The sequence below is a fragment of the Coffea arabica genome, chromosome 3c (genome assembly GCF_036785885.1).
Source record: "Coffea arabica cultivar ET-39 chromosome 3c, Coffea Arabica ET-39 HiFi, whole genome shotgun sequence".
NCBI classification, from domain to species: Eukaryota; Viridiplantae; Streptophyta; class Magnoliopsida; order Gentianales; family Rubiaceae; genus Coffea; species Coffea arabica.
Window position 1 is genome coordinate 12,210,270 of NC_092314.1, and position 27,966 is coordinate 12,238,235.

At 34.4% G+C, this 27,966-nt stretch overlaps 2 protein-coding genes across 2 annotated transcripts; both read left to right on the forward strand.

Annotated features, from left to right (window-relative positions):
* Positions 1–4,892: 4,892 nt before the first annotated feature.
* Positions 4,893–5,879, forward strand: LOC113734609 (major allergen Pru ar 1-like). Its single transcript, XM_027261212.2, has 2 exons — positions 4,893–5,165; positions 5,277–5,879. The coding sequence occupies exons 1-2, from the start codon at positions 4,985–4,987 to the stop codon at positions 5,573–5,575; spliced, it is 480 nt and encodes a 159-aa protein (XP_027117013.1). The 5' UTR covers positions 4,893–4,984; the 3' UTR covers positions 5,576–5,879.
* A 13,248-nt stretch (positions 5,880–19,127) lies between these two features.
* On the forward strand, positions 19,128–19,987 carry LOC113734610 (major allergen Pru ar 1-like). Its single transcript, XM_027261213.2, has 2 exons — positions 19,128–19,401; positions 19,525–19,987. Exons 1-2 carry the CDS (start codon positions 19,221–19,223, stop codon positions 19,821–19,823), a joined length of 480 nt encoding a protein of 159 aa, XP_027117014.1. The 5' UTR covers positions 19,128–19,220; the 3' UTR covers positions 19,824–19,987.
* The last annotated feature ends 7,979 nt before the right edge of the window (positions 19,988–27,966 follow it).

Below are 27,966 nucleotides of genomic sequence, written 5' to 3' on the forward strand. Positions count from 1 at the left end.
TACACAAGAATAGTGTACTCTTTTTTCTTCACTAGAACTTTTGTCCCGTTGGATTTTTTTCTAGTAAGATTTTAATAAGACATATTCTTTGTGTAATGAATATTCAATGGGGAGTGTTATGAAACAACTAAAACTGTGGATGTCCATTTGTATTCTCAAGAAGATAAATTCATAATTCATTGCTTTCGAGAGAATTAATTCATAATTTATTGCTACATTATGTAAAGGAATTACATTGGATGAACGGTTTCAATCCATAAGAGCTATTCATGTATTGGATGAACCATTTCATATGGCTATTCATGTTCTTCTAGTAACGAGTGTTTAATAGAATTGGTGTACCTTTAATTTTGTAGTACCTATATATAGAAGTACCTGGCACCTCTTGGGTGTACTTTTTGATTAGTTGGAATCATAAAAAAATCATTTTCCATTTCTGTACTTCTTTCTCTAATATTTCAATTCCTATTATAGCAGTTTTTTTTTTTAGTTTTACAACATTACTCAAATAAGAGAGTTATTGGACTACATGTTTATTGACCTCTACTAACTTATTTAAGGTCATTTTATATCACTATCCAAAGAAGAATTAAGGTCATTTTATATCACTATCCAAAGAAAAATTCTTGGGCGTTAGCATTTTTCTTACATGCGAAGACTATTAATGAAAGTTGACCCAAATCTCTCTGTCTCTCTCTCTCTCTCAATTCTTAGGACTGATGCCAATTCTTACCATTTAGAAAGAAAAATTAGATTGTTTATATATATGATGAGTTCCCTCTAAGTCATGGTTAAGAAAAATTCTTAGTTAAACGTAGTTTTATGAAATGTGAATTTCCTTTTCGTTGTCTTTATTCATTAGTATTATTGGGATTATTGTATTCTAATTGCAATGCACAGATACATGGATTTTTGACATTTTTTCTTTTTAATTGACTCTGACTATGTCTCAAACTCGAGACATCAAACCTGGAGACGACTTTTGTCCAAAATGCTTGTAAAAATTCAGAAGAATAATTTTGGACCTTATTATTTAATAATGGTAGAATTATGAGAGTCATTCCTAGTTAATTATCAAACTTGGAACTTGAAAAAAATGTCGACATCATGTCATTATTATTTGTTTGTTTCATAGAAAAATAAAGCATTCTCCGACTCCACATTATCATATTATTTTCAATTGGCAGCTTAAGTGAGAAAGACAGGTGAAAATTTTGTGCATTACTAATTTATTTAGGCCTCACGCGTCGCGCGAATGTGCCCACATCATCTTCGCTGTATTGGAGAAATTTGAGCGCTTTGATCATAAGAAATTCACAATCACAACTGGCCACAAAGAAAGCACTAACTGGTTTAAACAAAGCATGCAAATTTCTTAAACAATAGACACCTAAACCAACCATTTTACCGTCCTGCCAAAAAAAGGGCATTAAAGTAAAAACAACCTATGCCTAACACAGCTAACAAACTTCAGCACCTTCACTTCACTGCCACGTCATCAACAACATTTGCAAATTTCCAAGGAAGTCCACGCACTAAAGGTGCCCATGCCCCATAGGTAGGGCTGTCAACGGTCCGGGTCTGGACCCGAACCCGACCCGGACCCGCCAATATTTGTCGGGTACGAGTAGGCATATAGTTCCGGGACCCGGACCCGGACCCGGAACCGTTTAACCTAATAGATTTGCGGGTAGAATACGGAATATGCCGTTCCGACCCGTATAGGACCCGACCCCGTTTTTTAATTAATTAATAATTAAAAATATATACCCAATTTTGTTCAACCCTAAATCCCTAATAGTCTAATACCCACGTAACCCACCGCCGCCGCACTCTCTTTTCCTTTGCTCCTTACCCAGCCCCAGCGACCATTTTTCTCCTCTGCCTCCCAACTCCTGAGTCGCGCCTCCACCACCACCACTCACCACTCACCAGATCTGCAATTTTTCAGGAAATTGACTGAAGTTTGAGTCTGACCGAAAAGGACTAAACGTCTAAACCGAACGTCTTCAGTCTTCCTGGAGTTTCTGCTCGGCTGCCGCCGACTGCTTTTGCCGACTGCATGTCGCAGCTAACGTGGCACACTACAAGAAAGTGAGAAGACTGCAGTTCGTGGACGCGATTCCTAAATCTCCTTCAGGAAAGATAATGAGAAGGCTCATCAAGGAGAAGATGGCAGAAATTTAAATAAGAAGATGCGACCAGTGGGCGTTTTTGCTCAGAACCAACACGGGTTCTGTAGGAATAATCAATTCCCTCCTCTTAGTCTTCGGTAACATATGGGCTGCTATTCCATTCTCACCTTTACTATTGTGATTGTAATAAGCTAATGCGAAATTCACTTGGGTCGGTCCCATGGAGATATTTTAAATACTAGTACTATGTCTGGCTTAAAGCAGTAAAGGCCTCAAATAGTCACAACCACAGCACACCAGCAGTACTGCCTTTCACACGCCACGAGGTTATCTCATCTCGAAGATCAACATAGGTAATTAAGTAGAGCTCCCAAAGTTTGCCACAGGTTTTAACGGGTCTGATTGCCGGGTAGACCCGGCCCGGATTCGGGACCCGTCGGATACGGGTCCGATGACCGATTAAAAGATCCGTCGGGTATTCGGGCCGAATCCGGAACTAATCTAGTATAACGGGTCCGGATTCGGATATATGCATTCCGGCCCGGACCCGGCCCGTTGACAGGCCTACCCATAGGGGACCTCAGGTTAGTCTTCTTAACATCAACTCCTGTCTTTCTATTCTTAGGAAATATTGAAATTAAACGTTATAACTAATCCTGATTTCCTTGTGCCATATTTGTACACAATTTGGCAACAAGGGTAAAAAAAAAATAAAAATAAAAAGGTTTATCTGCAAACTGTAGTTCGGCCTGGCTCTTTTTTTTTTTTTTTTTGGGGATAAGATCATCTCAGCACCCGCAGACCCCGTCATGTATCAATATTTCTGTACTTAGCATTGGCTTCTTCCGCCTGAAGAACACACGAACCACCGAAATAGATGGTGAATGAAAGTGCACTTAACCCTTTTAATTTTTCAAAACAATTGCTTTTAGAAAAAATAATAAAAACTTTTTTGAATTTAATTTTAGAGAAGAAGAATTTTAAACCTTTTTGAATTTAATCTTGGAGAAGAAGAAGTTTAAAACGTACTTTAATTTTCACAACTGATGATGAAAATAGCAAAATGTTCACGGAGAGTGACAAAAGTGACATCTTATCTTTTTGCTGACTGCTCCGCTTTCCAATGAGAGGGTCCAGAAGGGACCACGGGGAGCAGTTGCAGGTCCAATCGTTTCTAGTGATTTTGTGTATTTTACACATCATGTAACTTTATTTGTATACGACGTAATTTTATTTGTACAACATGTAATTTTAAAATAAATTTTTGTGAACCCTACACACGTTATTAAAAATGAGGTACAAAAAGTAATTTGGATTGCAAAAATTTTTTGGACCAAATCTTGACCGTGAACAGCTCAGGAACGATCCATCTAATGAACGCTTCTGCCTCTTATCCATCCAGAAGGGGGTGCCTCTGCTTCATATTTTATCCATATTGATATTTTTTTTTCCTGTGCCTCTAAGTATTAAATGTGAAAGGTTGCCCACCATATTTGACGAAACCGTTTATCCTAATTGATTATTATCAACAGGGCATAACTTTAATATTCTTCGTCCAACCCTTTCTGGTGATTCCTGCAACTCCAGCCGTCCGTCAATGACCATAAAGCACCATTAACCGACAACTAACTAACCACTACTAATCTATTCTCAAATTTTAATGAAATTGCACAATTAGTTTTCATTTCTCACTTTTATTTCAAATTTGGTCTCAATTTAATGTGAACCCCAACAAATAAGATCGGAGTTGAAATCAAAGAAGGTATTTCAATCACCATCAGATAAATTCGTCATATCTAGTTTTGTTTTTGAGATGCATAGAAAATGTAAGCTGATTTTTCAATCTACGAGAAAAACGAAAGTCTAAGAGAATAATTTTGTCAAAATTTGACAATGGAATAACAGTTGTGAACGGGTGGCCACTGGTTGGCAGCTAGAAGTTATAGCAGTTTTAAAACATAATTGGAGAAAGTAAAAGATTAAAACTACGTTGTCTACTATTAACGACTTACATTGACAAAATGGCTAAAGTTAGGGTTGAAAAATAAATTAAACTACGCGACATTCGAATCAACTTCGATTGGTAAGAGTTTATTTCAATTTGGTTTGTTAACTAGTCAAATCAAATTTCAACAACATTTTATAGTCGATAACTTTGAAACTTGATAAAAAAGTCCGTTTAAACTCGATTTAGTAAATAAACAAATCAAGTTTGAACAATATTTTAAACTCATTAAAATAATTAAATATGTTTGAATACTAGGGTATTCGATTTAATTAGATACGTTTGTACCCCTAATTAAAGCATGCACTTTTATAAGTTTAGGAATCAACATTATACATTTAATAGCTAGCTAGAGGGTCAAACAGTTAATTGCCTTAAATTCTTTTAGCAGCCATAAGGTATAGTTGGAGGGATTCCCTTGAAATTGGTTAGATTCTTCTATGTGACTAAAGAATTTCGGGTGCGACGCATTACTAGTCCTACCCTAAAAAAAATGGTATTACTAGTCCTTTTTTTCTTTTTTGGCGTGCCCCCGCCGTGGGATGTGGGGAGGGGAGTCTGTGCGAGAATTCTAGGTGGGGTACAAGGAGCCAAAGTTCACCTTATTCAAAGTAAACAACCGTCCATCTCAGTTGTCGACTTTCCTGTCGATTGCGTATATATATTACTATCTTTTACCATGACTCTAGAGGATAGCTAATTTTGCTTGCTATTAAATAATAATTTCGGTAGTCTATAAATACTCTTGTTCCTCACCGCTCCTAGCACCACATAATTCCTTCAAGAACAGCCAAAACCTTCTTGAAATCCCTCTTTTTCCTTCTAGTTCATTTCCAAGAAACAAATGGCCCCTGTCACTTCCAGTTATGAGGTCACCTCCTCAATCCCTCCTGCAAGGTTGTTCAAGGCCACCATCCTTGAAGAGAAGCATCTTCACAAGATCTTGCCACAGGGTGTTAAGAGTGTCGAAATCCTTGAAGGAGATGGTGGAGTTGGCACAATTAAGTTGACCACATTTGTTGATGGTAAGATAATCAATACAAAGTGATTATTTTCACACATTTGAAGTCTTCAAATTGCTCCTTTTATTTGGGAAAAACTAATGACTTTTTTTTTTGGTTGCGTTAAATATTTAGGTGGCGAGCATAAGACTGCCAAACAGAGAGTTGATGGAATTGACAAAGAAAAATTTACATACAGCTATACTGTACTTGAAGCTGATGGATTTAACGATGTAATCGAGAAAATCTGTTGTGTCATCAAATTTGAACCCTCTGCTGATGGAGGTTCAATCTGCAAAACCACTAACACATACTACCCCAAAGGTGGTGCTCAGATCGGTGAGGAACACCTCAAGGGAGGAAAAGAGATGGGTTTGGGAATGGTTAAGGCTGTTGAGGCTTACCTCCATGCAAATCCTACTGCCTACAACTAATTATAATGAATGCTACTGAAGGACTCTTCGACATATTTTCTTCAAGATTGAAGTACACACTGAGGGTGTGTTTCCTTTTTTGCTTGGTTTGCTTTAAGCTGTTTGGTTAAGTTAAAAACAAAATTGAATCATAGAGAGAACAAAAAAAATATAGTGTTTCTTATGGAGAAAAAAATGGAGCTGATGCCTAAAATCTCACATGGATCCAACAAGGATATGCTCAAAGTTGGAAAAATGTGCTATAATTATGATTACTCCTTTATGAAATAAAGCTGAAAGCAGCTCAATTTCTTTTTGTTTTCCATATTATTCAATTTCGTTGTCGATTTTTGATAGTTGTATTTTTTTTTATTGCTTTAATAAGGGCTATGATTGGATATCCTGTTATGCCATTGGCTGTCGATGCTAAACCTGATAAATTAGATGGATCATCCAAATAAAGACAAAATTGGCTATGTAAACATTGGTGAGGGACTATTTCAGCTTAAGAAAAATAGTTGAGGGACTAAATTGGCTTATAATAAAATTAGGGACTACTTCAGCTTTGTAAAAATAGTTGAGAGACTAAATTGACTCATAAAAAGTTTAGGGACTATTTTGACATTAACGAAATAGTTTTGAGACTATAAACATTAGGTCACAATGTTGAAATATCAAAACCCATGTTTGGGACCAAAACTCATAGAACTTCTTCACGTCGCTAGCGAAATTTGATTCTGAAGTAATGCTAATTTTATTTATTATTTGTTTCCTTGCTGGTCTTCTGTCTTTTTGGTTACAATATTAAAATGTATCCATAATTTTCAATTCCAAAAGTGTTGAATATTTAAACGAATTCTAGAAAGGGCACTGAGAGTCAAAATCTTATTCAAACAGCCAGCCATCTCAGAGTACATATTTTTTTATTATCAGGTTCAAAATGTATCTATTGCAATTTTTGAATGATCAGCCATGACTAAGAGAATAAAATAATTCACTTGCTGTTTTTAGATGTGAATTCATGACTGTCAGTAGTCTATAAATACACTTATTGCTCACCACTCTTTGCACCGCAAAATCTTTTCAAGATCTATCAAACCCTCCTGTTCTTGATCTTTGTCCATTTGTGAAAAAGCAAATTAAAGCATCATGGCCTCTATCACTTGTAGTGCTGAGATGACCTCCCCAATCCCTCCTGCAAGGTTGTTCAAGGCCGCCATCCTTGATGACCACCTTCTTCCCAAGATCATGCCACAGGCTATTAAGAGTGGAAATCCTTGAAGGAGATGGTGGAGTTTGAACCATTAAGTTGAGCACATTTGGTGAAGGTTAGCAGTTATATTAAATGTAGAACCCAAATTTTAAGGATCTAATAATAATCAATGCGTGCAGGGTTACAGAATTGGAGGGATAAAATAAATACTCAAAATATACGTGGAAGAAAAGAAAATAATAAATTCAACTCATAATATTATTGAAATTTCAAACAATGAAGAAAATCATACCACAATAAATTCAGCTGGTTCTAATAATAATCAAAGCATACAAGGTTGCAGAATTAAAAGGATAAAACAAACACTCAAAATATATGTGGGAGAGAAGAAAATAATAAATTCAACACACAATATTACTGAAATCTCAAACAATGAAAAAAGTCACACCATAATAGAAAACCTTGCTAATTCTTCTAGATTCTTTCTCTTGAGAAACCAACCTAAATAATGTCCTATTTATAATCTACCAAACTTGTTAGGAAAGAAACCACTTGCATAAGAAATTACCAAATAAAACAGAAATTCCTAAATCACACAACTACTAAAAACATAACTCAAATAAAACTAAAAATAAATAAATATTTCTTGGCTTAGTTTAATTTGTCAACATTGCCTCCCTTAAACCAAACTATCCATTGAGATAGGTTCAACACCATCTCGAGCAATAATTTCTATGTTGTAGTACACTTGACATGAAACTCTAACTTGTTACCAGTTATTAATTTCATTTTTACATGTAACAATGGACGCACTATGTATTTTGTAAAAAATTTCTCAGCAATTTCTTCTTGATCAAAGTACTCACTTATACAAACACATTCATCACCAGAATCACCATATTTACCACCAATGTAAGTGCCTAAAAATACAAAATCATAGATTGCTTTCTGGCTAAAATTATCATCACCAAATAATTCAAAATAACCACTACTACAATCATCCAAAATTTTCATACTGTCAGTCAACTCTTTTGGAGTAAAGTATTTTTCAACTCCGATGACATCCATATCTATCAAATCAAACATTCTCCCATGACTTTGAAGAGAGTCCGCAACCAACGAATTTTTCAACAACAATTTCATGTTCTCTTCTCTTATCAAATCAAAATTTTCTTCTTCTTTTGTCAAATTACCATTTTATTTTTTTCAACAAATTCATTACTTCTAATTTCTCCAAACAAGGTACGCAAATCAAAACTATCAATTGATTCAAAATTTTCAATATCACCCATATTATCAACAAATCTATCATTTTTAAAATCCACAAACTAATTCCAACAACTAGACTTCGGTTTGAAAGCATAATTTCTCTCAATCGTGTGCAAAACATAGTAAATATTCTTCCAAAATCTCTAAAGTATTTTAGTACAACCAATAAAGGTTTTATAAATACTTTTTGCCATTAATTTATGCATCACTTGAAAGAATAATTGTGCCTTTTTCTTAAAAACATGTTTTGCCAACTTACTTGCGTCAACCCAACAAAGAATATCATCCAAATTACATTGTTTGACATATTTTTCCACTGTTAAAATCCAACCAAATATGTATGTATATTTGTGCTTATAGGAGTCAATATGAAAAATTTTTCACCGTCAATCAGATCTTTATAATATTCCATTATTTAACAATTTGTATACCTGAATAAATTTTTTTCCTCCATCCTGTCATGTTTTCTTGGCCTCCCTGGTTGACTAACCAAATTATTGTTGTATGTATACCCATGCTCGTCAAACCTCATTCGTGTACACTCGTAAGGAGTGGTTCTGAGCTTATTGTGAATGCTCAGTACCAAGAAGTAGAAGAGAGAATGCATAAGAGAGAATTAACTTGGCTAAAGAATTAGGAAACAATTGAGGGATTTTTTAAGAAATTAATTCTCCAACTGCCACTTTTGGAAATTTTCTATCAACAACTAGTTACCAAAACACTAGCACATAGTAAGAAATCTGGATAATTTCAGAAACCTCCCTTGAGGCTTTTAATAATCTCGAGAAGCTCCCCTCAATTTTTAAAATTGCACGTACCATCCCTATTGGTGCAAAAGTACTCTACTACCCCTAATAGGATACTCAAAAGACTTTTTTTATGGGAAAAAAGAAGGCCAGAAATCCAAGCGAAAACAAAAAAAATCAATTTATTTTCTCTTTTAGCCTTTTACGCTTTTGCCTTCTACCTTTGCTCACTTTCCCATGCCAATCTTCCTATAACCACTTTCCCAATCCCCTTTCCCCAACTTTTCTTCTCTACTTCAAGACCAATTTTTGTCCATCAATCCTGGCTTGTGCTTTGTTCCATTCCCTTCCCTTCTCCTTCTTTGATTTCCCCTATATCTCCCCTTCTCTTTGCAAAAGTGACTAGGCTCATCTCTCTCCTTTTTTTCCCCATATTTTAAGTGTAGTGGGTTTGATTATTTTGCATCTATTTTATTTGATTTTGGTTGATTATGGGTGATAAAACTTGGTGATGTCACATATTAAAAGTTTGATAGATGGATATTGGGCTTTAGACAATGATTTGCTGAAAAAAATGGCCGCAATGAGAGGAAGAGGCAAAGGGATTTGAGTGTGGGGTTGATTGTTGATGAATTGTTGTTTTGGAAAAAATTTGAGGTTGAGTTTTATCAAATTTGGTAGCAAGTGGCGAGATTTGTTCAGGTTGCGGGAAATAAATTGGTTTGTGGTTTCTTGGGCACCCACAGTCGTTGGAATTGGTTTTGATTCAAATTAGGGTGGTTACTTGATTTTCCTAATAGTGTTGCTTAAAAGCACACGATCATCAAAATTCCTTATTTTTATCTTTTATTTTTTTTTTGTAGAAAAGATTTCATGACTTTCGTGATAGTCTAATTTGGAAGAAGGCAATCAAGGGATGCAATCAACATTTAGCAAAAGCTCTTGTTCTTTTCTTTGTAATTTTTAGGGTAAAAAGGGTTGTTTAGGGTATTTGAAGGAAATGATAGTCTATTGGGTCTATTTTGAAGCATAAATAGTGAACGTAAGGGAGGTTGGTGTTATTTCTGAAACCTAAGGGAATTGTCTGAAATTGTCCGAGACCTCGGAGGAGGTTTTCAAAATTATCCGTAAGAAATCAAATGCGAAACTTGATTCGTACACGCACACACGACACCACACCACGTCACGCGTGTGTTGAGGACTGATGTCCGTAGCCAACGACAAGCAGGTTTTCAATTTTTTTTTCCTTTCCTGGATTCAGAGATGGTGTCAGCTTCTATTATTGGTGAGCAGGAGGAAATCCACAATATACAGTACACATCACCCATATTCTTTTTAATTGAACAATGTATGAAATTATGGTGATTCGAAATTAAATTATATGTTTATTGGACAACGAATCCAAAATAAGAGTTGGAAATGTATTGTGACAACAATTGTTAACTTTGGCCACAAATGATCAAAATAAATATTTAAGGTTTAATATGACATTATGGGTTCAAAATATAGTTACTTGTTATGAAACAACTAAAAGTGCGGATGCCCATTTGTATTCTCAAAAGGATCAATTCATAATTCATTGCTCCCAAGATGATTAATTCATAATTCATTGCTACATTATGTAAAGAAATTACATTGGATGAATGGTTTCAATCCATAAGAGCTATTCATGTATTGGATGAACCGTTTCATATGGCTATTCATGTTCTTGTAGTAATGAGTGTTTAATAGAATTGATGTACCTTTAATTTTATAGTACCTATACATAGAGGTACCTGGCACCTCTTCGGTGTACTTTTTGATTAGTTGGAATAATAAGAAAATCATTCTCCATTTCTGTACTCTTTCACTAATATTTCAATTCCTATTATAGTAGTTCATTTTTTTTTAGTTTTACAACACGTTATCAGTACGAGTCTCTCCTTTTAAACAAAAAGGTGAAAACGGAGCCTCTACCTTAAAAAAAAAGTGAAACACGAGATTTTGCCGAAATTCTGCCGTATTTTTCCAGTAACTTCTGTCTACTTATTGATAAATGGATGCCAAATATTTGGGATTAAATGATGGTGATGATGACATTTGTCTCATTGATAGTGCTACTACGCGCACTATATTGAAAAATAAAAAAATTTTCTTGTATGAAAATGGGAGAGACAAATGTTAATATCATAAGTGGTAGTGCAAAATTGATTGAAAGATTCGGAAGAGCCACTCTATTTCTTCCTAAAGGGACTAAAATTGTCGTAAATAATGCACTATTGTCTCCCAAGTCTCGGAGAAATTTATTGAGTTTTAAAGATATCCGCAAAAACGGATATCATATTGGGACAATGATTGAGACAAATGGAAAATTTTTATTAATCACAAGTATCATTTCTAGACAGAAATACGTAGTAGAAAAATTACCTTCTTTTTCTTTTGGCTTATATTATGCACAAATTAGTGCAATTGAAATTTATCACCTAGTAAACCAAAAGTCTATTCATCCCAATAATTTTATCATTTGGCATGATCATTTCAGAAATCTTGAATCTATAATGATGAGACAAATAATCGAGAATTCACATGGTCACTCATTGAAAAATCAAAAGATATTAAAAGCAAATGAATTCTCCTGTGTTGCTTGTTCCCACGGAAAATTTATTAGACCATCACCAGCTAAAGTTGGGACTGAATCCCCTACATTTCTAGAACGAATTCATGGTGATATATGTGGATTATTTCGATAATTTATGGTGCTAATTGATGCATCATCTAGATGGTCACATGTATGTTTATTATCTACTCCCAACCTGGCGTTTGCGAGTTTGCTTGCTCAAATAATTAAATTGCGAGCACAATTTTCAGACTATCCAATAAAGAAAATTCATCTAGATAATGCTGGTGAATATTCATCACATACTTTTGACGATTATTGCATGTCCATTGGAATAACTGTTGAACATCTTGTAACTTATGTTCACACACAAAATGGTCTAGCCGAATCATTTATTAAACGGCTACAATTAATTGCTAAACCATTGTTGATGAGGTTTAAACTACTTTCATCTGCTTGCGAACATGCTATATTACATGCAGCAACACTTGTGAGAATTAGACCGACAAGTTATCATACTTATTTTTCCCTACAATTAACTTTTGGTTATGAATCCAATATTTTTCATTTAAGAATATTTGGTTATTCAGTTTGTGTTCTAATTGCACCGCCCCGACGTTGTAAATTGGGCTCGCAAAGAAGATTGAAAATATATGTCGGGTATGAATCACCTCTAATTATTAAGTATATGGAACCATTGACAGATGATTTATTTATTGCGAGATTTGTAGATTGTCATTTTGATGAATCAGATTTTTCAACATTAGGGGGGAGATAAAAATCAACCGAAAAAGGAAATCACTTTAAAAATATCATTGAATTTTCTCGATTCTCGTACAAAAGAATGTGAACTAGAAATTCAAAAGATTATACATTTGCAAAAAATTACAAATCAATTACCGGATGCATTTAATGACTCCAGAAGAGTTACTAAATCACATATTCCTATTGAAAATGCTCTGATTAAAATTAATATCCTTGAAGGACAAATTACAAGTGCTAATGAGTCTAAAGTGCGCCTGAAGCGTGGGAGATTTCTTGGTTCCAAAGATAAAAATTTTCGAAAGAAAAGAGGAGTACATGAATCAACAATTAATGACAAAATTTAACCTCCTGAAGAGATCGCTCCTAAAGAGCCAATTCTTGAAGAGAATAAAATCATAGAAAATTCAATAAATTTTGTCACTTCAGGGAAAAGTTGGAACCGAAAAGAAATAATTATTGATAGTATTTTTGTATATAATGTAGCACTTGATATTATGGTAGAGAATGGGGATTACGAGCCTAAATCGATTGATGAATGTCGACGTAGAAATGATTGGCCAAAATGAAAAGATGCGATCCAATTTGAATTGGACTCACTGGTTAAAAGAAAAGTTTTTGGACCTGTAGTCCAAACACCTGAAGGTGTGAAGCCAGTAGGATATAAATGGGTATTTGTGAAAAAAAAATGAGAAAAATGAAATCGTGAGGTATAAATTAATACTTGTAGCCAAAGGAATTTCACAAAGGCCTGGATTTGATTATGATTACACGTATTCACTTGTAGTGGATGCTATCACATTTAGATATCTTGTGAGTTTTGCAGTACATGAAAAATCAGATATGCATCTAATGGACGTCGTTACTGCATATTTATATGAAAATCTTGAAAATGATATTTATATGAGAATTCCCGAAGGATTCAATATGCCTGAAACATGCAAATCAAATCTTAAAAATATTTATTTAATTAAATTACAAAAGTCTTTGTATGGATTCAAACAATCTGAACGTATGTGGTACCGCCTTAATGAATGTTTAACTAAAGAAGGCTATACCAATGATCCAATATGTCCATGTGTCTTTATCAAGAAAAATGGATCAAATTTTGTGATAATTGTTGTATATGTTGATGATCTAAATATGATTGGAACACCTGAAAAGATTCAAAATAGTGTTGAATATTTGAAAAAAAATTTGAGATCAAAGATTTTGGAAAAATAAAATTTTTCCTTGGTTTACAAATTGAGCATTTGAAAAGTGGAATTTTGTCCACCAAACTGCTTATACCCGGAAGGTATTAAAGCGATTTTATATGGATAAGTCACATACATTAAGTATTCCAATGGTCAGATCATTAGATCCTAATAAGGACCCTTTTAGACCGCGAGAGGAAGATGAAGAGATACTTGGTCCTAAAGTACCATATCTCAGTGCAATTGGTGCACTACTGTATCTTGCTAATTGTACAAGACTTGATATATCATTTACAATAAATTTATTAGCAAGATTTATTTCCTCGCCCACAAGACGACATTGGAATGGTATTAAACATATTTTTCGTTATCTTTAAGGAACAAATTGATCTTGGCTTATTTTATTCAAATAAATCTAAACTTGAATTGCTTGGTTATGTTGATGTTGGATATTTATCTGATTTGCATAAAGCAAGATCTCAGACTGGTTATCTATTTACATATGGAGGTACAACCATTTCTTGGCGATCTAGAAAGCAATTATTAGCCGCCACTTCATCGAATCATGCTAAAATAATAGCAATTCATGAGGCTAGTCGAGAATGTGTTTCGTTAAGATCAATGACCTACTATATCCGGAAGAGTTGTGGGTTATCCTCTGAAAAAGAAAATCCTCCGACTATATTTTATGAAGATAATGCAGCTTGTATAGCTCAATTGAAAGGAGAATATATTAAAGGAGATAGAACGAAATATATTTCACCAAAATTCTTTTTTACTCATGATTTACAAAAGAATGGTGAAATTGTTGTGCAACAAATCCGATCAGATAATAATTTGATAGATTTATTTACTAATGTATTGCCGACTGCAATATTTGAGAAATTGGTGAAGAATATTGGAATGCGACGACTATAAAATCTCAAATGATATTTGCATCAGGGGGAGAAATCAATACACAAGAATAGTGTACTCTTTTTTTTTCACTAGAGTTTTTGTCCCGTTGGATTTTTTCCTAGTAAGGTTTTAATAAGACATATTCTTTGTGTAATTAATATCCAATGGGGAGTGTTATGAAATAACTAAAAGTGTGGATGTCCATTTGTATTCTCAAGAAGATCAATTCATAATTCATTGCTCCCAAGAGAATTAATTCATAATTTATTGCTACATTATGTAAAGGAATTACATTGGATGATCGGTTTCAATCCATAAGAGCTATTCATGTATTGGATGAACCATTTCATATGGCTATTCATGTTCTTGTAGTAACGAGTGTTTAATAGAATTGATGTACCTTTAATTTTGTAGTACCTATATATAGATGTACCTTAGCTGATAGGTTGCAATTTTATCATTTATTTTATAATTAATTTCTCCTATTACCTGACTTGATGTGGATTAATTGCGGGATTCTACTCACTTTTAGTATTTTGCATTTATTTCAGGGAGTAGAGCGAAAATATAATAACAGGTGCTAATTTGACAAAAAAAGAGTCCAAGGCACAGAGCTTATCCCGGGGGCATTATTGGCAAAGGAAGACTTTTGCCCATTTTGGTAATTTCAAAAGAAGAGAGCAGGGCAGAGGCCTCTATTTTACTGGAGGCTGGAGCGCCGCACAAAGGGAGCTTCTTCTTCCTTCGGAGGCTCCGTCCTCTCCGCAAGGGGGCTGCCGCACACAGCAGCCATTAGAATAGGAGCAATTGATATATGACAGAGAATGAGCACTAGCACCACGGAGTTGCCTTTGTTGACTTTTCTTCCCTTTTAGTTCTTAGTAGTTGTTTTACCTTCCTCGTACGTAGGACCTTTAGCATAGTTTCCTTTTGACTTTCCCTTGAGTCTTGGGTGGATGTCTCCTGCGCATGTCAGGAGCAATTGAAGGTCTCGGTCACTTTCTGTATTCTTCCATCAACTGAGCGAACTGAGCTCCCTTGGTCAAGGGCAATGGCTGCGGCTTCCTCTCCAACTTTGTGTGGGATTCGTTCACCAGGAATGAACTAATTTTTCTTTTCTAGTCAAGGAACAACGGAGGTCTTGATTGGCCTAAATTTGTGAGATCGAATTAGTTTTTATTTATTTCCATTATTCACTGGTATTTGTCTATCTTCTGCTTTATGTTCATATGGTTGTTTTATTATTCGATTATCCAGGGCCCGGATACTAGATTAATTCAATAACCTGAAGCCAATTAGGATAGTTAAATCCGTAATTGTTTAATTATTCTAAACTGCTGGCAACTGGCATGATTGGGTTTGTGTCAGGGGGATAAACATGCTAACTTAAAGAGACCCTCGTAGCGTGTTGATTGGTTAGAATTAGGCTCTTCTAATTATTCATGCAATTAGGGAATTGAACTTCTATGGTCGTACCTAGGGTTATTTCCTGATTAGAGAAATAGTCAACGGTCGTACCTTGGCTATCGACAAATTGAGGAAGAGTTGGTTGTTTATCGCGTGTATGGCAACTATAACTAATTTATCAGATAGTAACTGGAATAATCCTTGCATCTGTGATCGAATTAAGTGAACCATCTCCGAAGTTGTCTCTTGGCTAGAGTTCGTCAATTATTATTTTTATTGTGATAATTAGTTATTTGAGTTGTAGTTATTTTATTTTATTTATTCCAAGTAATTTAGTTACTCTCATTTTCAAAAACCCCCCATATCTGGAACTTGAGAAGAAATTAAATTATCCCCAGTCCCTGTGGATTCGACCCTGCTCACCGCTATATACAGAATTTGTATTTTATTTGAGCAGGTATTTATTATTGCACAGGTTCGGCACCTGTCAATTTTTTGCTACATTATGTAAAGGAATTACATTGGATGATCGGTTTCAATCCATAAGAGCTATTCATGTATTGGATGAACCATTTCATATGGCTATTCATGTTCTTGTAGTAACGAGTGTTTAATAGAATTGATGTACCTTTAATTTTGTAGTACCTATATATAGATGTACCTTAGCACCTCTTGGGTGTACTTTTTGATTAGTTGGAATAATAAAAAAATCATTCTCCATTTCTGTACTTCTTTCTCTAATATTTCAATTCCTATCACAGTAGTTATTTTTTTTTAGCTTTACAACATTACTTAAATAAGAGAGTTATTGGACTATATGTTTATTGACCTCTACTAACTTATTTAAGGTCATTTCATATCACTATCCAAAGAAGAATTAAGGTCATTTCATATCACTATCCAAAGAACAATTCTTGGGCGCTAACATTTTTCTTACATGACTATTAATGAAAGTTGACCCAAATCTCTCTGTCTCTCTCTTTCTTTCAATTCTTAGGACTGATGCCAATTCTTACCATTTAGAAAGAAAAATTAGATTGTTTATATATATGATGAGTTCCCTCTAAGTCATGGTTAAGAAAAATTCTTAGTTAAACGCAGTTTTATGAAATGTGAATTTCCTTTTCTTTGTCTTTATTCATTAGTATTATTGGGGTTATTGTATTATGATTGCAATGCACAGATACATGGATTTTTGACATTTTTTCTTTTTAATTGACTCTGACTATGCCTCAAACTCGAGACATCAAACCTGGACACGACTTTTGTCCAAAATGCTTGTAAAAATTCAGAAGAATAATTTTGGACCTTATTATTTGATAATGGTACAATTATGAGAGTCATTCCAGGTTAATTATCAAACTTGGAACTTGAAAATAATGTCGACATCATGTCATTATTATTTTTTAGTTTCATAGAAAAATGAAGTATTCTCCAACTCGACATTATCATAGTATTTTCAATTGGCAGCTCATGTGAGAAAGACAAGAAATTCACAATCAACTGGCCAAGAGAGTGCCAACAAAGAAAGCACTAAATGGCTTAAACAATGCATGCAAATTTGCTTGGCACTTAAACAATAGACACCTAAATCAACCATGTCACTGTCTTGCCAAAAAAGGGCATTAAAGTAAAAACAACTCATGCCTACCACAGGTAACAAACTTCAGCACCTTCACTTCACTACCATGTCAGCAACAACATTTGCAAATTTCCAAGGAAGTCCACGCACTAAAGGTGCCCATGCCCTTAGGGGACCTCAGGTTAGTGTTCTTAACCTCAACTCCTGTCTTTCTGTTCTTAGGAAATATTGAAATTAAACGTTATAACTAATCCTGATTTCCTTGTGCTATATTTGTACACAATTTGGCAACAAGGGTAAAAAAAAATAAAAATAAAAAGGTTTATCTGCAAACTGTAGTTCGGCCTGGCTCTTTTTTTTTTTTTTTTTTTGGGGATAAGATCATCTCAGCACCCGCAGACCCCGTCATGTATCAATATTTCTGTACTTAGCATTGGCTTCTTCTCGCCTGAAGAACACACGAACCACCGAAATAGATGGTGCATGAAAGTGCACTTAACCCTTTTAATTTTTCAAAACAATCTTTTAGAAAAAATAATAAAAACTTTTTGAATTTAATTTTAGAGAAGAAGAATTTTAAAATTTTTTGAATTTAATCTTAGAGAAGAAGAAGTTTAAAATGTACTTTAATTTTCACAACTGATGATGAAAATAGCAAAATGTACACGGATAGTGACAAAAGTGGGATCACGGGCAGGAAATCCTGAAGGTTGCGTGCATTTTACACACGGCATAATTCTGTTTGTATATAGTGTAATTTACTTTTTACAACGTGTAATTTTAAAACAAAATTTTGTAAGTCTCACACATTTTATTAAAAATAAGGTACAAGATGAAATTTGGACCATATAATTTTTTTTAATCAAATCTTGACCGTGAACTGCTCAGAAACGGTTTACCTGATGACCGTCCCTGGTCCAAACCCGACAAAGGTGCCATCTTATCCTTTTACTGACTGGCCCGTTTTCCAATGAGAGGGCCCAGAAGGGGTGCCTCTGCTTCATAGTTTATCCATATTGATATTTCTTTTCTGTCCCCCTAACTATTAAATGTGAAAGGTTGCCCACCAAATTTGACGAAACCGTTTATCCTAATTGATTATTATCAATAGGGCATAACTTTAATATTCTTCTTCCAACCCTTTCTGGTGATTCCTGCAACTCCAGCCGTCCGTCAATGACCATAAAGCACCATTAACCGACAACTAACTAACCACTATTAATCTATTCTCAAATTTTAATGAAATTGCACAATCTATTCTCAAATCAAATTTGAACAACATTTTATAGTCGATAACTTTGAAACTTGATAAAAAAGTCTGTTTAAACTCGGTTTAGTAAATAAACAAATCAAGTTTGAACAAAATTTTAAACTCATTAAAATAATTAAACACGTTTGAATATTAGGGTATTCGATTTAATTAGACACGTTTGTATCCCTAATTAAAGCATGCACTTTTATAAGTTTAGGAATCAACATTATACATTTAATAGCTAGCTAGAGGGTCAAAAAGTTAATTGCCTTAAATTCTTTTAGCAGCCATAAGGTACAGTTGGAGGGATTCCCTTGAAATTGGTTAGATTCTTCTATGTGACTAAAGAATTTCGGGTGTGACGCATTACTAGTCCTACCCTAAAAAAAAATGGTATTACTAGTCCTTTTTTTCTTTTTTGGCGTGCCCCCGTCGTGGGATGTGGGGAGGGGAGTCTGTGCGAGAATTCTAGGTCGGGGTACAAGGAGCCAAAGTTCACCTTATTCAAAGTAAACAACCGTCCATCTCAGTTGTCGACTTTCCTGTCGATTGCGTATATATATATATTACTATCTTTTACCATGACTTTAGAGGATAGCTAATTTTGCTTGCTATTAAATAATAATTTCGGTAGTCTATAAATACTCTTGTTCCTCACCGCTCCTAGCACCACATAATTCCTTCAAGAACAGCCAAAACCTTCTTGAAATCCCTCTTTTTCCTTCTAGTTCATTTCCAAGAAACAAATGGCCCCTGTCACTTCCAGTTATGAGGTCACCTCCTCAATCCCTCCTGCAAGGTTGTTCAAGGCCACCATCCTCGAAGAGAAGCATCTTCACAAGATCTTGCCACAGGGCGTTAAGAGTGTCGAAATCCTTGAAGGAGATGGTGGAGTTGGCACAATTAAGTTGACCACATTTGTTGACGGTAAGATAATCAATACAAAGTGATTATTTTCACACATTTGAAGTCTTCAAATTTTTCTCTTTTTTTCCCTTTTATTTGGGAAAAACTAATGACTTTTTTTTTTTGGTTGGGTTAAATATTTAGGTGGCGAGCATAAGACTGCCAAACAGAGAGTTGATGGAATTGACAAAGAAAAATTTACATACAGCTATACTGTACTTGAAGCTGATGGATTTAACGATGTAATCGAGAAAATCTGTTGTGTCATCAAATTTGAACCCTCTGCTGATGGAGGTTCAATCTGCAAAACCACTAACACATACTACCCCAAAGGTGGTGCTCAGATCAGTGAGGAACACCTCAAGGGAGGAAAAGAGATGGGTTTGGGAATGGTTAAGGCTGTTGAGGCATACCTCCATGCAAATCCTACTGCCTACAACTAATTATAATGAATGCTACTGCAAGGACTCTTCGACATATTTTCTTCAAGATTGAAGTATAAACTGAGGGTGTCTGTTTCCTTTTTTGCTTGGTTTGCTTAAGCTGTTTGGTTAAGTTATTCGCAGCAAGAGAATAAAATAATTCATTTGCTGTTTTTAGATATGAATTCATGACTGTCAGTAGTCTATAAATACACTTATTGCTCACCACTCTTTGCACCGCAAAATCTTTTCAAGATCCATCAAACCCTCCTGTTCTTGATCTTTCTCCATTTGTGAAAAAACAAATTAAAGCATCATGGCCCCTATCACTTGTAGTGCTGAGATGACCTCCCCAATGCCTCCTGCAAGGTTGTTCAAGGCCGCCATCCTTGATGACCACCTTCTTCCCAAGATCATGCCACAGGCTATTAAAAGTGGAAATTCTTGAAGGAGATGGTGGAGTTTGAACCATTAAGTTGAGCACATTTGGTGACGGTTAGATGTTATATTAAATGTAGAACCCAAATTTTAAGGATCTAATAATAATCAATTAATAATAATCAATGCGTGCAGGGTTACAGAATTGGAGGGATAAAACAAATACTCAAATAAATGTGGAAGAAAAGAAAATAATAAATTCAACTCACAAAATTATTGAAATTTCAAACAATGAAAAAAATCATACCTTAATAAATTCAGTTGGTTTTAATAATAATCAAAGCATACAAGGTTAAAGAATTAAAAGGATAAAACAAACACTCAAAATATATGTGGGAGAGAAGAAAATAATAAATTCAACACACAATATTATTGAAATCTCAAACAATGAAAAAAGTCACACCATAATAGAAAATCTTGCAAATTCTTCTAGATTCTTTCTCTTGAGAAACCAACCTAAATAATGTTCTATTTATAATCTACCAAACTTGTTAGGAAAGAAACCACTTGCATAAGAAATTACCAAATAAAACAGAAATTCCTAAATCACACAACTACTAAAAACATAACTCAAATAAAACTAAAAAATAAATAAATTTTTCTTGGCTTAGTTTAATTTGTTAACATTGCCTCCCTTAAACCAAACTATCCATTGAGATATGTTCAACACCATCTCGAGTAACAATTTCTATGCAAATCTATGTTGTAGTATACTTGACATGAAACTCTAACTTGTTACCAGTTATTAATTTCATCTTTACACGTAACAGTGGACGTACTATGTATTTTGTAAAAAATTTCTCAACAATTTCTTCTTGATCAAAGTACTCATTTATACAAACCCATTCATCACCAGAATCATCATATTTACCACCAATGTAAGTTCCTAAAAATACAAAATCATTGCTTGCTTTCTCGCTAAAATTATCATAACCAAATAATTTAAAATAGCCACTACTACAATCATCCAAAATTTTCATACTGTCAGTCAACTCTTTTGGAGTAAAATATTTTTCAACTATAATGACATCCATATCTATCAAATCAAGCATTCTCCCATCACTTTGAAGAAAGTCCGAACCAACGAATTTTTCAACAACAATTTCATGATCTCTTCTCTTATCAAGTCAAAATTTTCTTCTTCTTTTGTCAAATTACCATATTATTGTTTCAACAAATTCATTACTTCTAATTTCTCCAAACAAGGTACGCAAATCAAAACTATCAATTGATTCAAAATTTTCGATATCACCCATATTATCAACAAATCTATCATTTTTAAAATCCACAAACCAATACCAACAACTAGACTTCGGTTTGAAAGCATAATTTCTCTCAATCGTGTGCAAAACAAAGTAAATATCCTTCCAAAATCTCTAAAGTATTTTAGTATGACCAATAAAGGTTTTATAAATACTTTCTGCCATTATTTTACACATCACTTGAAAGAATAATTGTGCTTTTTTTCTTAAAAACATGTTTTGCCAACTTACTTGCATCAACCCAACAAAGAATATCATCCAAATTACATTGTTTGAGATATTTTTCCACTGTTAAAATTCAGCCAAAATATGTATGTCTATTTGTGTTTATAGGAGTCAATATGGAAAATTTTTCACCATCAATCAGATCTTTATAATATTCCATTATTTAACAATTTGTATACCTGAATAAATTTTTTTCCTCCATCCTGTCATGTTTTCTTGGCCTCCTTGGTTGACTGACCAAATTATTGTTGTATGTATACCCATGCTTGTCAAACCTCATTCGTGTACACTCGTAAGGAGTGGTTTTGAGCTTACTGTGAATGCTTAATACCAAGAAGTAGAAGAGAGAATGCATAAGAGAGAATTAACTTGGCTAAAGAATTGGGAAGCAATTTAGGGATTTTTTAAGAAATTAATTCTCCAACCGCCACTTTTGGAAATTTCTATCAACAACTAGTTACCAAAACACTAGGACAGCGATCCGTCTCTATTTTACTCTTCAAGTCTTCGCCGGGGAAGCAACCCGGCCTTGCGAGACTATAATGAATAGGCACTTGCCTTCTGTTTTTACTTTTTTTTTGTTCAAAGACTATAATGCCCTTATTATTTGACTGCGCATCTCGCAAGATAATGCTTTCCATCAAAATTAACTGTTGGGTTTGACAGAAGCGCCACGAATATTCTATTTTATTAGATCCAGAGTCAAAATTTTACCGTTAATTGTTAGAGGGTTAAAACTTTATCTGGAAAGGAGTTGGAGGGCCATTGGAACTCTTTTTCCAAAAAAAAAAAAAAGTCACTTTTGTCATTTGTCCAAGAACAGTTCTGGGGCCATCTCGACAGTATATATTTTTCTTACATGCCAAGACAATTAATGAAAATTGACCAATAACACACGCACACACACACACACACACACACACACACACACTCTCTCTCTCTCTCTCTCTCTCTCTCTCTCTCTCTCTCTCTCTCTCTCTCTCGGTTGCTGCCAAGTCTTTCCATTGAAAAAGGAAAATTCATATTGTTTACATAGATAAATTACCTCCAGTCCGTGGAATGTCTTGATGTTAGGTGAGTTCTAATATTTTGGTATCATCTAGAGGTGGCAAATCAACCCACTTAACTAAATTTACCCATATCCGCCCATGAATAGATGGGTATGGATATCTTAAATTTTTGTATATGAGTATAAATGGGTTACCCAATAATACCCATTTAAATGGGTAACCCATCAAACCCAATTAACCCATTTAGAATTCTCTTCCCCTCAAGTCTCTTCTTTTCCCCCACCTTTTTTTTTTTCAAATTTTTCATTTTGTCATGATGTTAACTACTTTTGTTTTATTATTATTATTTGTTGGTTTTATCTTATTATTTTATTTTCTCTTAGTTTGTTAACTTACTCATTTTTTACCATTACCAATTTATGATAAATTTTAGCCTATTTTCTTATCTTTATAAAATGAAATTTTAAATTTATATATGAAAAAAATGTTAGGGGTTCAAAAATTTTGGATTAAGTTTTTATATTAATTTTTATAGTACTTAGTTCAAAATTTTATATTCTTATTATTCAATTATTAAATAATAGGTAATTTTGTGACATAGAGTATAAATGAAAAAAAATTGGTAATTAAGTTTATTGAACATTATAAGTAAATATTTAAAACTAATGATGGGTATAAAGAGTGATATAAATTGATAACTTAGTTTGCAAAAATGAATTTAAATGAGTTTGCAAAAAGTTAAATTAAATGGGTTATAAATGGGTAATTGGGTTACCCAATTCATTTTTTGACTTGCCTATTTATACCCATATAATTAAATGGGTATAAATGAGTTGACTCACTTATACCCATTACCCATTTTACCCAACTCAAACCCGCCCAAGTCACCCATTTTGACACCTTTAGTATCATCTAATGTTCATTTGTGAAAGATTGAGAAATGATAAAGAGCAAAACACCAATTTATTCCATAAATTATTTTGCTAAAATCAAAATAGTCCATAAATTTTCTTTTGGCCAAATTTTTGTCATGAACTTTCAGAAACGGTTGCAGGGGATTTCATCCGGATTGCTTGTGCAGTTGAGTAACTATACAGAAATTCTTTTTGGGATGCTGAGTATCTTAGGATGGGTACAATGATCGCTTAGATCAGTAGAGATGATTGATGATGTAGTAGGGGAAGATTCCCTTTATAAAGCTGATTTTCTCATGATTAATAAGAATATAAATGTTACCAAATTTTCTTTTCAAATGTGTAACGAAAATATTGGCCATGATCAGCAAGACCTCCTTAATTATAAAAGTTTCTTGAATGTCATCATCCAATTTGTTTAAGCGAGGATTTTTAAATGCTATCTTTAAGCAAATTGATTTTTGTATTATAGATACTTACTACTATTACTTCATACCTAGCTACAAACCTCATGTATGTTTTAGTTTTAATCCAGAACAAATCAGGGCCACGGGCCACCTTGCACATAGCGAGAGTGGAAAAATAAAACTACACAATTGCTTTTTTGAAGCCAGTGACTCAACTGATTTTGCGCTCGGCAATTCATCCGATTTTCATTAAAAGGGCCCTAAGAGGCCATTGGCGTTTTGGGCCTGTGAAAATTTGGATGATTTGGTGTGTCCAATGCATGTGTAAGCACAAATTTTGTTGTCTAAAATAAAAGACAAGAAAACTTACATAAATATCAAATTTATTAAATTAAATAACAAGAGGGTTACAATATTTGAAAATTTTTGAATCAAAGAAATTAATCTCCTAATTTTTATCTTCAAAAGGCTTTAATCGGAAGGCCAAAAAGGCTTGTTCTCCGATCAAGAGGGTGTTTTCTATGATTTCTATGTAAAAAACGGCTGCTTTGATGATGACGTTAATATTTGAATCTTTAAATCTTCAACGCCGATGGAAGGAGGATTTATTTAACTTAATTTGGATTTGGATTTGAATTTGAGGGAAAAAGCTCTCAAGAGAATTTGACAAAGTTACTTTGAAATTTAGGAATTTTAATGTATTTTTGCCTTGAGGGAAGACCTTTATTTAGAGTCAACATATGCAAGCTATGTCTTCAAGAGAATCCTTCAAAACCATCTTGCGTTTGGGTAACTTGTACCTTAAGAAACCCATTTAACTTGGAGTTAAATAGTCGGCCGACCCAAATAGTCAATTGTGAATTAACAAATCAATTAAATCACTTTAATTTAAATGGGCATCACATTTTTTATTTGATTTAATAGCTCATATAACATTGGCTCAATTTGTCAATCCAAAACATAATGAACTTCTATAATTTAATTTAATTTAATAAAAATCAATTTAATTTACTTAATCTTGCCTAAAAATAAATTAAATAAATTTTCGTTGTCTATGTCCCCACTTCAAAACTTGGCAAGGCATTGCATGTTTATTTGAATTAACTTAAAACTTCTTAATACGATTCATCTAAGCACCTTTATATATATATATATATATATATATATATATTTATTTATTTATTTATATATAGAGGTACAGAAGACATGTCTTTGTCTTGAAACTGTGACAAACAGGACACTTAAGACAAGGGCGTGTGAAGACTATCGCACTATTTGAGCGAAAAAAACCTGTTTTGCACGTATATTTTGAAGGTAATCATCTTTATTGTCTTTTGACAACTTCATGTTGGTCGAGTATCAGATATTCACCAAATTTTGTTGAAATTTGTCAAAACTTGATTTGTTTCCAATTTGGAGAAAAAAAAAGATTTTTTTCTTCGTTTCTGCAATTTTCCAGGTCACTCTTTCCTATCAACATGTTACGATTCAGAAATTGAGACAAATCTTGTACATAGGAATCTTTTTTAACAGCTGATGGTTGGAATTTAGCAGACACCTTGAAGTCAAAGAAGGCAAATAGCATTCCAATAGCATTATTTGGTTGCATGCCATATCCAAGATTTTCACTAGTAAGCCACCATTTTCTTGCTTTTGATTGTTATTCATTCTCTGTTGCGCAATTTTATTTTCGCACAATCTATTTTTTTCGTTGAATTTTCTCTTTTGCAAAACAGCGACCACCAAGGAAAGACAGAAAGATTTTTTTGTTTTTGTTTTTGTTTTTGTTTTTGTTTTTTTTTTATGGTTGCACCTTGTGTTGGCACCCCTTATTTGAAGCAAGTTGATGTTCCAGTTGTGTTGGGGATTTTAGGGCCATAGCTCTTAGAACTCAAAATACTAATGTAATTTCCGCACTCCATGACATTTACTTCTTGTCAATGCCAAACTCTCCTCTTTTTTTTTGTGATATGAAAGGAAGATCTCTCGTTGCAACATATATGGTGGACACTCAATTTGAAAGAAGGTGCAACCACCAACTTGCACGAGAGCCATATCATGGTTTGAGGAGTATAATGAAAATGATGCAACTGCAAACTCTTATGAGAGCCATATCATGGTTGAGAAGTACAATGAAGATAGTGCAATCAAAAATTTGAAAAAGGTGCAATCGCAAACTCCCATGAGAGCCTATCATGGATTGAGGAGTACAACGAAGAATGTGCCACAAAAAGTTGAAAAATGTGCAATCGCAAACTCGCACGAGAGCCTATCATGGTTTGAGGAGTACAATGAAGAAGGTGCAACTACCCACTTCAATGAGAGCTTACCAAAACTCGAGAAGCCCTTTCATTTAACTTCACATTGACTATTTATTACTTCTCTCACTGTCTTCGATCACACCATTGTAATCAAATTTTTTTCTCTTGCTTTTGGTCCTAACGAAATGGTGATGGTCAAGGAAGTTACATCTTCAAACAAAAGGCACCTCCTTATCACTAATAGCCATGATGACTCTGCTGACAAAGGAACGAAATTATTGGTGCATCCCTCTATACAAGAAATTTACTCTGGTGATTGGTTTTCTCACAAGTATTCCGAATTAAAGGATTGGTCACTAAAATTTTCTCAAGATGATGGTACGAAAGTTCACTCCTTGAAATTCCTTATCATAATAAGGAGCCAAGGACAATTGGCAGGCGAATCCTAGATGAGACTAAGGGTGCAAACGAGGCAAGTCGAATCGAGTTTTGAAGTTATTGAGTCGAGTTACACTTATTTATATGCGAGCTCGAGTTCGAGGTCGAAAAATAGAGCTCGAACTCGGCTCGATGTAGGAAAAGGAAAACTCGAGATCGACTCGCTTATGGCTCGCGAGTTTAGCTCGAATTCTGGCTCGCGAGCAGCTCGAGTTTTGCTAGATTTTCTGGCTCGCATGAAGCTCGAAGTCAGCTCGATTCTAGCTCGTTAGGAGCTCCAGTTCGAACTCGAAAACAGCTCGATTTTCTGGAAATTTATGCAAGAAAACAGAATTTTTGTCCGCATATTTTTGATAAAATTTGAGCATGATAACAATAAGTTTTCACATATTCTTGATCTTGAGGCCTACAAATTATGCACTAATACAATCATAAATGTCCAAATGTCCACTAATACAAATTATCCAAATGTCCACAAATGTCCACTAATACAAATTATCCAAATGTCCACAAGAAGTCTGAAGAATACCAGCTTGTTGTCCACAAAAACCAAGGCATGACATGAAGCGAGAATTTCCTGACTGCGTCCTGGAACTTTACTCATTTCTGTCTCTAATTCCTCATGATCAGTTAGTCCACCAACATTGAACAATATGGATCAGGAATGGGGAAAAATCACTTTCTAACACTCAAGATCACATACAACTCATATCCAACAAATATCCTGAAGTTTCATGAGTATAATCACATTAAAAGAGAAAAGGATACTGACAAGCATGCTAATCAAACTCAAGCAGAAAAGGTACTTTCTCCTTGCCGTCTCCGACATCCCAGCCAGCAAATGGCTGGGGTTCGTGACAGCTGTTTGGGTCCAATCCATCTCCGGCAACAACTATACCTTCTCCAATTACTCCGACGCCCTCAAATCACTCATGGCCCTCACTCAGCTCCAACTCAACAACCTCTCCGTCGCCAATTGATGTCATTAAAGCAGAAAATCGGCCTGATGGCCTCCACCAGCTGCCATCCCTAATCCAAGAAGGTCGAGTGTAGTATGCTTAGGACCAAATACAGATGGAGTTCCCAACATCAGTTCCTTCAAGCTAGACCCACCATCACACGGCAGCCCTAGTCCTAGGCCTACTACCAATGATGCACTATCAGACTCAATTGCCCTCCCACTCTTCGCCCGGAAAGACAGTGGTGAAA

Coding starts and splice junctions, on each gene's coding strand:
- LOC113734609 (XM_027261212.2), top strand. CDS start 4,985: ATGGCCCCTGTCACTTCCAGTTATGAGGTCACCTCCTCAATCCCTCCT. Junction 5,166..5,276: donor GTTGACCACATTTGTTGATG/GTAAGATAATCA, acceptor TTAAATATTTAG/GTGGCGAGCATAAGACTGCC.
- LOC113734610 (XM_027261213.2), top strand. CDS start 19,221: ATGGCCCCTGTCACTTCCAGTTATGAGGTCACCTCCTCAATCCCTCCT. Junction 19,402..19,524: donor GTTGACCACATTTGTTGACG/GTAAGATAATCA, acceptor TTAAATATTTAG/GTGGCGAGCATAAGACTGCC.